Here is a 13,544-nt window from a genome sequence, read left to right as displayed (position 1 = left end):
TGTCGTGATTAATTGCTATAGTTCTGATGACATACACTAATGTTGTTATCGCCCCTCGTTCATATGGGGCTTTGGCCTTAATGAATAAACCATCTGAATCTGAATCTCTCTCTCTCTCTCTCACTGTGTGTGTGCTCAAAACGTAGCAGTTAGCCAGTCTGTTCCCCATGGGTTACCTTCACTAAAATCAGTCAACAAATCAATGAGATCAACAACAACAACAACCAAACTGAAACAAAAACAAGAGAAAAGGAACACAAGAAAAGCAGACTGGCCCACATCCAGTTCTGATCAAGAATCTCCACTGGTGTCAACTTCCATATACAAAAACTGAAAAAGAACAGAAAAAGAGGAGAGACAAAAAACAGAGATCTGACAAACACCACCTCTGAGTCCTCAACAGGTGTTTCAGTTTATGACGGCCCCTGTCACTTTATCCGTTATTCACCGACAGAACCACTCCGATTTCACATAAAAATCTAGCAACATCTCATGATTCATGATTCCGAACTTCACTTTTACTGGTTTCAAACACATGTGTGTGCTCACACACATACACATGCAGACACACATGAGCAATTAACAAAAAAGAACAAAAAAGAAAAAGATGAAGGTAAGCAAACATCAAATATTGAAAATAATGCAAAGAAATTGTACATGAAAATGGAAAAATGGAAACAGACAGAGAACTATATCTATTTTTTTCTCTCCTTCATTATCATTATTTCTATTATTTTTTGTTTGGTTGGTTGGGTTTTTTGTGCTGCCAGTGAAAAAGTCAAGTGAAGTGCTTCCCCCACAACACCCCTCCATATTTCCAAAACCTATCCTCTGCCTCTCTCTCTCTCTCCATCTTTCTCTACTCTTCCCCAACCTATCCTCTGCCTCTCTCTCTCTCTCCATCTTTCTCTACTCTTCCCCAACCTATCCTCTGCCTCTCTCTCTCTCTCCATCTTTCTCTACTCTTCCCCAACCTATCCTCTGCCTCTCTCTCTCTCTCCATCTTTCTCTACTCTTCCCCAACCTATCCTCTCTCTGCCCCTCTCTCTCTCTCCATCTTTCTCTACTCTTCCCCAACCTATCCTCTCTCTGCCTCTCTCTCTCCATCTTTCTCTACTCTTCCCCAACCTATCCTCTCTCTGCCCCTCTCTCTCTCTCCATCTTTCTCTACTCTTCCCCAACCTATCCTCTCTCTGCCCCTCTCTCTCTACTCTTCCCCAACCTATCCTCTCTCTGCCCCTCTCTCTCTCTCCATCTTTCTCTACTCTTCCCCAACCTATCCTCTCTCTGCCCCTCTCTCTCTCTCCATCTTTCTCTACTCTTCCCCAACCTATCCTCTCTCTGCCTCTCTCTCTCTCTCTCCATCTTTCTCTACTCTTCCCCAACCTATCCTCTCCCTGCCCCTCTCTCTCTCTCCATCTTTCTCTACTCTTCCCCAACCTATCCTCTCTCTGCCCCTCTCTCTCTCTCCATCTTTCTCTACTCTTCCCCAACCTATCCTCTCTCTGCCTCTCTCTCTCTCTCCATCTTTCTCTACTCTTCCCCAACCTGTCCTCTCTGCCTCTCTCTCTCTCTCCATCTTTCTCTACTCTTCCCCAACCTATCCTCTCTCTGCCCCTCTCTCTCTCTCCATCCTTCTCTACTCTTCCCCAACCTATCCTCCCCCTGCCTCTCTCTCTCTCTCTCTCTCTCTCTCTCTCTCCATCTTTCTCTACTCTTCCCCAACCTATCCTCTCTCTGCCCCTCTCTCTCTCTCCATCTTTCTCTACTCTTCCCCAACCTATCCTCTCCCTGCCTCTCTCTCTCTCTCTCTCTCTCTCCATCTTTCTCTACTCTTCCCCAACCTATCCTCTCTCTGCCCCTCTCTCTCTCTCCATCTTTCTCTACTCTTCCCCAACCTATCCTCTCTCTGCCCCTCTCTCTCTCTCCATCTTTCTCTACTCTTCCCCAACCTATCCTCCCCCTGCCTCTCTCTCTCTCTCTCTCTCTCCATCTTTCTCTACTCTTCCCCAACCTATCCTCTCCCTGCCTCTCTCTCTCTCTCCATCTTTCTCTACTCTTCCCCAACCTATCCTCTCTCTGCCCCTCTCTCTCTCTCTCTCCATCTTTCTCTACTCTTCCCCAACCTGTCCTCTCTGCCTCTCTCTCTCTCTCCATCTTTCTCTACTCTTCCCCAACCTGTCCTCTCTCTGCCTCTCTCTCTCTCTCTCTCTCTCTCCATCTTTCTCTACTCTTCCCCAACCTATCCTCTCCCTGCCTCTCTCTCTCTCTCTCTCCATCTTTCTCTACTCTTCCCCAACCTATCCTCTCCCTGCCTCTCTCTCTCTCTCTCTCCATCTTTCTCTACTCTTCCCCAACCTATCCTCTCCCTGCCTCTCTCTCTCTCCATCTTTCTCTACTCTTCCCCAACCTATCCTCTCCCTGCCTCTCTCTCTCTCTCTCTCTCCATCTTTCTCTACTCTTCCCCAACCTATCCTCTCCCTGCCTCTCTCTCTCTCTCCATCTTTCTCTACTCTTCCCCAACCTATCCTCTCTCTGCCTCTCTCTCTCTCCATCTTTCTCTACTCTTCCCCAACCTGTCCTCTCTCTGCCTCTCTCTCTACACCTCTCTGTCTCTCCCTTCTCTTCCCAAACCTATCCTCTGTGTTTCTTTCTATGCTCTCTTTTTCTCCCCCACAATCTCTCTATTTGTCTCCACTGCCATCTCAGTAACAGCGCCTGGTGGGTAAAGGATGGAGATTTTTCAGATCTCCCAGATCAACATATGTGCAGACCTGCTTGTGCCTGAACCCCCTTCATGTGTATATGCAAGCAAGATCAAATACGCATGTTAAAGATCCCATAATCCATGTCAGTGTTTAGTGGGTTATGGAAACAAGAACATGCCCAGCATGCACACCCCCAAAAATGGAGTATGGCTGCCTAAATGGCAGGTAAAAACGGTCATACACATAAAAGCCCACTCGTGTACATAGGAGAGAACGTGGGAGTTGCAGCCCACAACGAAGAAGTCTCCACTGCACATCTTCCCACTCTATCTGACACATCCCTCCTCCTTCACCACCCCTCATTTCATTGTCTCCCCCTCTTCCCCCCCATCCCCACCTTTACCACAATCACCTATTGCACCCTCCCACCCATCGCTAAGAGACCCGCATTGTTACGAACCGGTCGTGGACATAAACTCACTGTTTTTTCAGGTGGCTTGTCCTCTGTTGCCTCAGGCGCCTGCGTAACGTCTTCATCGTACACACGCTGCACAACAGCAAGTCTCCCATCAACACAGCACAAATTCTTTTACAGTCACATCACAGACCACCCTCTCACACAAATGACAGAAAGAAAACACAACACACACAAACACAAAAACGCACATGCAAACACAGACACACACAAAGCCATGCACACACACACGCACACACACACACACCAGGCTACCCTCACATTCTGGCATCAAAGGAAAGGAAATGGCCGACAGAGCAGCAAAAAGGGGTGCACAAAGAATAGAGAATACTTTTGAAATACTTATTCAACAATCAGTTTCATAAAGTTGCAGACTGACCTCGAGTCTTCAATATGGATCAGATGTCAAGCTAGTACTGTTGACAGGATTTCTTACCCAAAGGAAAAAGGGTTTACCACTGAATTTACATAACAAAAAATGATGGAATTCCCACTGCACTATTAAAGGCTGGTAACCTCTCTGGTGTCTCGTATAAGACTGAATGCTTTTATGACAAAGTCAAGTGAAAACGTTCATTGTGTATGTGGTAAACAGATCAGACAAAACCATATTTTGTTTCAGTGTCAAAGGATTGTCAGGTTACTTCTTACGTCATGTAATGTTACAAAATTTTCAGAACAAAACGTAAAAAAAAAATAATGTCCAATCAATTACTATTGTTAAAAACTGCTGAATCCCTGATAGGAGTGTTCATATGATGTGCCCTACTGATATTTGATTCTACTTTTGCTGTTGTTTATGTTGTTAATTGCTTTTCACAGATATTTATGAATGGCTGATTCCATTGTAATAGTTTATCCTTAATCTGTATATCCCACTTAAACCACCATCCCCATCCCAACCTCACACACACACACAACACGTCTAATATCACTCAAAGTGAAAAGACGTTAAATTAAAGAAAGAATACACCAGGGCTAGAAATACCAATCCATCCCACTGTACGGGACAACAAAACTCTAAAACGGGCAAGTGGAAATGCTCTCTCCACTTGTCTATCAGCAGCCAGTTGGCTTTATACTGTCATTCATTGTATATTGCTGTTCAAACGACAGATCCCCGCCCCCCTAATTCCACAAAACACAATGGCAATTCACCAAGTCTTGTCTGTGTCAGAGCTACTCTGTGACAATAAATGTTTACATGTTTGAAATAATACCCATGTCTGAAACCCTCTTGTACAGACCTATACAAAGAATATATTTCCTTTTCCCTGTCAGACGCTGTCCATTCTTGTAAATACATGTCAACCTGTCACAGCTTGGACTGAGACAAAAATACTTTGACTCAGTTCCTTGATTTTTGAATTTTGTATTTTGTATTTCTTTTTATCACAACAGATTTATCTGTGTGAAATTCGGGCTGCTCTCCCCAGGGAGAGCGCGTCGCTATACTACAGCGCCACCCTTTTTTTTTTTTTTTCCTGCATGCAGTTTTATTTGTTTTTCCTATTGACGAGGATTTTTCTACAGAATTTTGCCAGGAACAACCCTTTTGCTGCCGTGGGTTCTTTTACGTGCGCTAAGTGCGTGCTGCACACGGGACCTCGGTTTATCATCTCATCCGAATGATTTAACCATATTTGATAAAATCCTGTTTAAGCCAGAATTTCTCTGATCCCTCAACCCAGCATTTTTTACTCATCATGCCCTGGTTTAGTAGCATATGCCACAACACACTGATATGATGTAAAAGAAAGATTTTGTCTAACATTCACGCTTCACTTTTGATGTTTACAGTAGTTAAGTCCACCACAGATAAGAAGAAAAAAACAACACCACCAAAAACAAAACCACAAAAAACAACCTCAGAAATTAAAAGTATCAACTTAATCAAAATGTCAAAAGTTAAAAATTAAAAGTAAAAAGATTCTACACGAAGTTAACTTAACTGACATGATAATTGACAGTCTAATGAGCAAACCTGAAAATCATAAAGAATGCTTTTCTTTAGAGAAAAAAAAAAGGAAGGAAAAAAGGTAACAAAAATGAGTCTTCATTAAGCCAATAAACTTTATGTGAAGTAAAAACACCAGCAGCCAATATGATGACTGATAGCGGAAGGCTCATCACAAGACTGGCAGTACAGAATACTGATGTGTTGGCAAATATGGTAATGCACCACTTCCCCATTAACCAGACCTTAAGATGTGGTCTGGGCACTGGTCACTCAGAAGACATAATAAACCGAGGACCTGTGTGCAACATGCACTAAGGGCATGTAAAAGAACCTGAGGTAATAAAAGGGCAGTCCCTGACAAAATTTCTGTCAGAGCAGCCTGAATTTCACACAGAGATATGACATCTGTTGTGACATCCAAGTTATTCCATACAATATGCATTCTTCAAATCTCAGACAGTGGTTGTTACACTTACGTTTTCCACAAACTGGGTGTTGGCCAGCATGATGAAGTCATTGGTCACGTTGTTCAGTCGCACCCCGGTCAGCTGAAATAGTCATGTTATCAAACATCAAGAGACAGACTACACAGTTTCCTTTTCCATCTTTTTAAAAACAATTTGTGCAATTACTATGATGATATATGTTCTTTACAAATTTACGACAGCCACTGTATCGATACCTATACACCCACAATTACTCTTGGTCTTTTTGCACCACCAGTGAGTGCTTTGTGAGTGTGCATATGCGTGCATGTGTATGTGTGTGTGTATGTGTGTGCCCATGTGTATAACTCTTGCACATGCAATCAACACAGTACAATAATTCAGTGTTCCTAAAACATGCACCCCCTCCAAAAAATGTTATAAAAAAACAAAACAAAAAAAACACAACAACAACAAGAAATCAACAAGAAAAACCAGTATTTTCTAAGAGGATTTAATTGCCTGATAAAACAACAACAAAATTAACAAAACACCAACACGGGTGTGACTCTGTATGGGGGAATCTAAATGAACGGCGTGGGAGTAATGTCACTGAAACGGTGCAGATATGGGGCAGCAGCAAAAAAGAAAAAAAAACGAAAAAGAAAAGAAGAAGAAAAAAAAAAAGTGGCTTGCCTTGGCTTCGTGGTTATCTCCACGCAGACAACAGACCAGCTTACCTTGGTTTCATGGTTAAACCTCAACACAGACAACTTCATGGTTAAACCTCAACACAGACAACAAAGAACAGCTTACCTTGGTTTCATGGTTAAACCTCAACACAGACAACTTCATGGTTAAACCTCAACACAGACAACAAACAGAACAGCTTACCTTGGCTTCGTGGTTAAACCTCAACACAGACAACTTCATGGTTAAACCTCAATACCACAACAAACAGAACAGCTTACCTTGGCTTCGTGGTTAAACCTCAACACAGACAACTTCATGGTTAAACCTCAACACAGACAACTTCATGGTTAAACCTCAACACAGACAACAGAACAGAACAGCTTACCTTGGCTTCGTGCACCAGACCGTCCACTTCTTTCTCCATCTCGTGAGTTCTGGCGATTATGCGCTGTGAAAACTCCTGCAGTTTGTGGAGCAGCTGAAACCCACACCATCACCAACACAGTATTGCACAACTGTATTGCATGTGGTGCACACCACCAACAGTATTGCATGTGGTGCACACCACCAACAGTATTGCCTGTGGTGCACACCACCAACAGTATTGCATATGGTGCACACCACCAACTGTGTTGCATATGGTGCACACCACCAACAGTATTGCATGTGGTGCACACCACCAACAGTATTGCCTGTGGTGCACACCACCAACAGTATTGCATATGGTGCACACCACCAACTGTGTTGCATATGGTGCACACCACCAACTGTGTTGCATATGGTGCACACCACCAACAGTATTGCATATGGTGCACACCACCAACACCACAGTATTGCATATGGTGCACACCACCAACACCACAGTATTGCATATGGTGTACACCACCAATCACAGTATTGCATATGGTGCGCACCACCAACTGAAGTATTGCATATGGTGTACACCACCAATCACAGTATTGCATATGGTGCACACCACCAACACCACAGTATTGCATATGGTGCACACCACCAATCACAGTATTGCATATGGTGCACACCACCAATCACAGTATTGCATATCATGTGCACCACCAACAAACAATGGATGATTACATTTGGTGTAGTCATGATCTGAATGTGTGACGGTCATTTTGTGCTGTAGGAACCATTGAAATGCTCGAAGTCACTTTCAATGTTCCCAGTCACTCAATCATCTTCTGTTGTCTCTATCGTCCTCCTCCAAGTCGTAAAAACAACCTAACGTCTTCTCTCTTTCACGATGAGTTCCGAACATTACTTGATTACTACAACCTTCATTCTGGCAAGCTTATCATCCTCGGAGATTTCACACACACACACACACATTGAACAGCTCTTCTTCTTTGAAAGGTTCACTTGTTCATTAACCCATGCATCTTCACTTCAGTGAACCAATGACGGTGTTATGCTCCACTGTACAGCTAATGATCACACACCTCTCCATGCCTGACACAGTCACCCCATTCTGCAGGTAGCAGTCACCCCACAATGTCACCCCATTCTACACCTAACAATCACTCCACATCCGACAGTCACCACATTCTATAGCTAACAGTCACTCCACATCTGACACAGTCATTCCACATCTGACAGTCACCCCACATCTGACACAGCCACCCCATTCTAAGCTAACAATCACTCCACATCTGACAGTCACTCTACATCTGACACAGTCACCCCACATCTGATACAGTGAATCCACATCTGACACAGTCACCCCTTCTACATCTAACAACCACTCCACATCTGACACGGTCACTCCACATCTGACACAAGTCACTCCACATCTGACACAGCCACTCCATTCTACAGCTAACCATCACCCCACATCTGACACAGCCACTCCATTCTACAGCTAACCATCACCCCACATCTGACACAGCCACCCCATTCTACAGCTAACCATCACCCCACATCTGACACAGCCACTCCATTCTACAGCTAACCATCACCCCACATCTGACACAGCCACTCCATTCTACAGCTAACCATCACCCCACATCTGACACAGCCACTCCATTCTACAGCTAACCATCACCCCACATCTGACACAGCCACTCCATTCTACAGCTAACCATCACCCCACATCTGACACAGCCACTCCATTCTACAGCTAACTATCACCCCACATCTGACACAGCCACTCCATTCTACAGCTAACTATCACCCCACATCTGACACAGCCACTCCATTCTACAGCTAACTATCACCCCACATCTGACACAGCCACTCCATTCTACAGCTAACTATCACCCCACATCTGACACAGCCACTCCATTCTACAGCTAACCATCACCCCACATCTGACACAGCCACCCCATTCTACAGCTAACCATCACCCCACATCTGACACAGCCACCCCATTCTACAGCTAACCATCACCCCACATCTGACACAGCCACCCCATTCTACAGCTACTCACCCCTGCATCTCCAGCCAGAGACCAATTTCCACACTCCTTCCTCATTTCGTCCAAACTCCAGGGGCGTTCCCATGATCGCGGCCCATTCATCTGACCTTGCCCTCCATCAGCTGAAGCACCAGCAGTCCCGTTCTCCTGTTGTCATGATCACGATCATCAGTCATCTCCACAGAAACGTCCGTCACTTTGCTGTCTCAGTGTCTATTATCATCTTCATTGTAACACAGACAACTCCAGAAATGTCATCGTTACTGATTGTAGCAAATGTAGTTTTAGGTATAGACCTTCCAGTAGTATAGTAGTTACAGTAGCAGCAATGGTGGTGGTTGTGATAACCAGTGGTTGCATCAGTAGTAATATATGCAGTCAGTAGTCAGACTTTTCACATACCAAATAGATCTTAAATCTAATCTAATAGCCACTTGGCTATTGGCAGGACTGCACCACTCTCTGCTCTTTCTGCTTCTCTTTTATTTCCCTCTCCATTCCTCCACATAGCTTGATAAGACTTTGCTAATGAATAAGTCAGGTCTTAACAGGAGATCTAATTCATCAAAAAGAAAAAAGGACAGAAAATACTGATCACATTTTTTGCATTTTCTTTCATCTACAGTTTAACAAGTCAAACAAGGCTCTTGAATATAGAAACCGCTGACCAGCAGTAAGACTAACATTCTAATTAGTTTCATTTACTGGGTTTAAATATTGCATTCCTAATTTCTAGAAAAATGTTTTTGGATATATAAATCTATATTGGAATGTACTCTTACTCTATAAAACAGAACTTCCGGTGCATGTCTGGATCATGAAGATTTTTGAGGGTGTTTATGTTTAATCAGAACTTAACCCTTTTGCTGCCAGGAAAATAAGATTTAAGTGAAATCTATTTGCCAGGGTTTTTTTCACAAAAAACGGGTAATATTTTCAAAAAATTCTGTGCTCTTTGTTATTCGAGAAAAACCCATAAAAGTATATATTTTTTGAAAGGTAAATGAATAAAGAATACAAAACACATGATGTTTTCCCATTTTATATATTTTCAGTGACATGCTGTTGTTTTGAAATCAGTGTTTTGTTTTCTGTCACATTTTCAACTTGTTCATTACAAACATTAGTCAGGTAATTTGCACTAAAATATATTTTCTGGACAAACAGATAATACCTGCACACACAAATTATACTAGAACAACCACACTAAAAATAAAAAAATTAAAAAAGAGACACAATGCACTGTGACCTCTCCAAGTGATAGTATGGATGTGGGGCCAACAGATAAAAAAAACTCACATGGTCATACTGCCCGGGACATGCAGGAGTTACGGGAAATGAGCGAGCTGACAGACTTGCTGGTAACGCAACACCAACGAGCGGCCTACATCTAGGAAAATCGGAAATCCTCAGAAAAGTCAAAGAATATCAAAAAGAACAGGTACAAGGCCATCACACCATCGATCGCCTCAAAGAAATAAAAGCAGAGAGAGGAAGCGGCCGTAAGTCTAACATGAAAGGTAGAGCACGATGCTTTGCAAATCAAACAAATACCGGCATCATTTCCAAACCAACATTGCGCAAATTTCTTCAAAACGGAACAGAGTCTCTGTGGGCTTTTCCAAATACAATAGACTGAGCAACACACTAGACGCCACATTCTTGGCATCAGAGATCTTTTCCCATCCCTCTTGCGGCCAATCAGTGGCAGCCTCTGTGCGTGTGTGTATGTGTGTGTTTGTGTGTATGTGTGGGTCTGTGTTTTTGAGTGCGTTTGTGCATACGTGAGAGTGTAGGTGTACACAAGTGTCAGGAGAGTTCTGTGCATGTGTGTGTGTGTGTGTGTGTTGTGTGTGTGTGTGTGAGGGGGAGGTGGGGGTGCAGGGAGGAGGTGAGGTAGAGGATGAGGTATGTGAGTGTATGCATGCCTACACTGTGGGAGCAACAGGATATTGGAACGTATATATTATCTATATATCTTTGTATATATGTGTGTGGGGTTGGGGGTGGGAGTTACGGGCGTGTGTGTGTGTGCTTGTACAAGTAAGCGTTCATCTGTGTGTGTGTGTGTGTGTGTGTGTGTGTGTGTGTGTTTGTGTGTGTGTGTGTGTGTATGTGTGTGTGTGTCGTGGAAGCTGCGATACATAGACTAGAAATGAGTGTGTGGAGGAGGGGGTAGAGGAGGTACAGGGTAATTTGTGGTGTGAGTGTGTGTGTGTGTGTGTGTGTGTGTGTGTGTGTTGGAGCTCATGTACGTTTATATGTATTTGACTGTGCTTTCATATCTGTGAAACTGTGGCGCATATCTGTTATGCATGTGTGGGTGTATGTGCGAATGTGTGTCTTCATGTTTTATATTTATTTGCTTATTTATCATCATTGTTGTCTTATTTATTTAATTATTTATTTATTATTATTATTATTTTATCATTATTTTCATTACTACTACCTTTTTTTATATCATAATTATTAATTATTTATTTATTTATGTAAGCTTATCTTTTTTTTTCTTCTTTTTTTTCTCAAGGCCTGACTAAGCGCGTTGGGTTACGCTGCTGGTCAGGCATCTGCTTGGCAGATGTGGTGTAGCGTATATGGATTTGTCCGAACGCAGTGACGCCTCCTTGAGCTACTGAAACTGGAAACTGGGGCCACGCCCCTTGGTCTCCACCACCCCTCCTCTTCCCTCTCTCACTTCATCCAGTTCTCATCAGATCGCGTTGGTTGATTGCCAAGAAAATCGCCCACACTGTGTTCTGCTAAAAATCTGTCACTTTCTGTCGTCTGCTACAGCTGTAAAGTCGGCATCACTCACTGATAGTCGTATCTTGGCCAGTCTCTTCATTGCTCCCTTTATCTTCTATCAAATCGTCCTACAAAAGTTTATCACTGTCTTCTTCGAATTTACACTTCAATTCTTTCTGAGCATCAGCTGAGGAAAGCAATCTTGGTTGGTTTCTTGCAACCACAATTGCATGTCTTGAGCATGGGGTCCAACATTTTGTTGAGCGAGAGAGGAGAGGAGGCACATAAACCCTGCGGCAGTAATCCAACCAAAATATTCAAATAAAGGACTGCCTCATGATGCAGATGGGGTTTCTAGCTATGAACAGAATCTAGAAAGATTGCCCTAGCTAAATCTACCAGTATTTTTGCCAACAAACTCAATGCAAACCAGGGAAATGTCAGAATATGTTGATGACGAGTTATCTCGTCATTGTGGCAGCGGAGCGTACATGCTTGCGCTGATGAGTTATTTCGTCATACAGGCAGCCTAGGGGTTAATGTTAACTGGTACAGTAGTAGAATTTTCCAATGCTGAATAACCAGGTTAGAAATTGTGAACTTGCAAATGTTATACATATATACATGTACATACATGTGTATATATATATATATATATATACACACATACACACCCCCTTCCTGAGTCAGTAATGTAATATTATGTTCCTCACTCCAAAATCGTTTTCAGTAAGGTGGGTTGTTGTTGCTGCTTAGATGGTTTTCTTTATTTAAAAAAAAATTATAGAATTTTCATAATTGTTATAAAAACAATTGCAAATTATCACAATTTAATTAGACTCTAGTCAAAGCATAAAAAAATTAACCTATGTGAACAGGCTGAGACTATAAATTTCTTTTAAAAAACAAAACATTTAATAATCATGTTATACATATTAATCACAGACAATACAGGAATGAGGAAGAAAGTGGCTGACTGGTCAAGACACTTATCTAACATTACAATTACAGTGTCTGTGAGGATCTGGGTTCAAATCCTGGTCTTAGCCTTTCTCTTAAGTTTGACTGGAAAATCAAATTCAGTGCCTAGTCATCCAGACAAGACTATAAACAAATGCCCCATGTGCGACACACATTCAGGAAACTTAAAAATGTTGTCTGCAAAATTTTGTAGAACAAAATGAAATACACTCTGATACTGGTGATAGGCACACAAATTTACATGCATGCACTTAAGGCCTAATTAGCACACTGGGTGATACTGCTGTCAGGCATCTGCCATGCATATGTGGTGCAGCATATATGGATTAGTCAGACGGCAGCAACACTTCTCTGCAAAACTGAAACTTAAACACTTCAAACAATAATTCAGTTGGTGTAACTACTTAAACTGCACCTCCATTAAACAAACCTGAATTAGTGACTGTTTTATTGGCAGATATTAAAACAACAAAAACGCACATTGCTTGTTTTGAAGTGGATTTAAATACTTTTATTCCTTAAGATTTTTTTCTGGAAAACTACGCAGTTTGTGTCCGTTCACTGAGAGATTGGTTATGATAGGCACAGAGCCTCTATGTTTTGTATCACTTGTATCAGAAACATCTGATATGTACATTCACGTGAAGATCAGTGCATATTTACCATCTTATTCCCTAGAAAATAATGAAACTGCGAATTCTCGATCACAGAATGAACACAAACAACATGCTATCTCATTTCCACAAAAATGGCATGTACTTCCAATGAAAATAATTGCTGCATAATAAATGGTGTATCTATTCCAACAATTGTCAACAAAGCATTTTCCATTTGAACAATTACCATTGGTGCTGCTGCTGAATTTCCCCCATCTTCTGTGGGCGGTGCGGGCGGCGCCATCTTGGATATGAGACGCTCTCATGTGATCTATCGACTAATTACCGAAAAGCCCTTTCCTAACTTCCGTTTGCCAGTGAGATGAAGTTGTCATCCATCGATGTCACCCATTTACCTACCTGTTGCCTCCCTTGACTTGATCACCACCATGTGGTCATTCATTACACTGCGGTCTTTGATTTCAGTCCTTTCTCCACCTCAGTCATTCGTTCATTTATTCAGTGTAAAT

General features: G+C 42.4%; 1 protein-coding gene across 7 annotated transcripts in view; it reads right to left on the bottom strand.

The window, feature by feature from the left end:
- The window catches only part of LOC143291208 (uncharacterized), a 101,259-nt gene extending 87,952 nt beyond the window's left edge, over window positions 1–13,307 (bottom strand). For all 7 annotated transcript variants that reach the window (XM_076600954.1, XM_076600958.1, XM_076600957.1 and 4 more), the window contains exons 1-5: window positions 13,262–13,307; window positions 8,705–8,839; window positions 6,647–6,739; window positions 5,620–5,691; window positions 3,190–3,255 (exon numbers count right to left, since the gene is read on the bottom strand). In XM_076600954.1, coding sequence (XP_076457069.1) covers window positions 3,190–3,255; window positions 5,620–5,691; window positions 6,647–6,739; window positions 8,705–8,839; window positions 13,262–13,264 — 369 coding nt within the window. In that variant the 5' untranslated portion in view covers window positions 13,265–13,307. The remainder of the gene's footprint in view (window positions 1–3,189; window positions 3,256–5,619; window positions 5,692–6,646; window positions 6,740–8,704; window positions 8,840–13,261) is intronic.
- Window positions 13,308–13,544: the final 237 nt, after the last annotated feature.

This window comes from Babylonia areolata, chromosome 16 (assembly GCF_041734735.1).
Source record: "Babylonia areolata isolate BAREFJ2019XMU chromosome 16, ASM4173473v1, whole genome shotgun sequence".
Taxonomy (NCBI): domain Eukaryota; kingdom Metazoa; phylum Mollusca; class Gastropoda; order Neogastropoda; family Buccinidae; genus Babylonia; species Babylonia areolata.
This window is presented reverse-complemented; position numbering and strand designations above follow the sequence as displayed.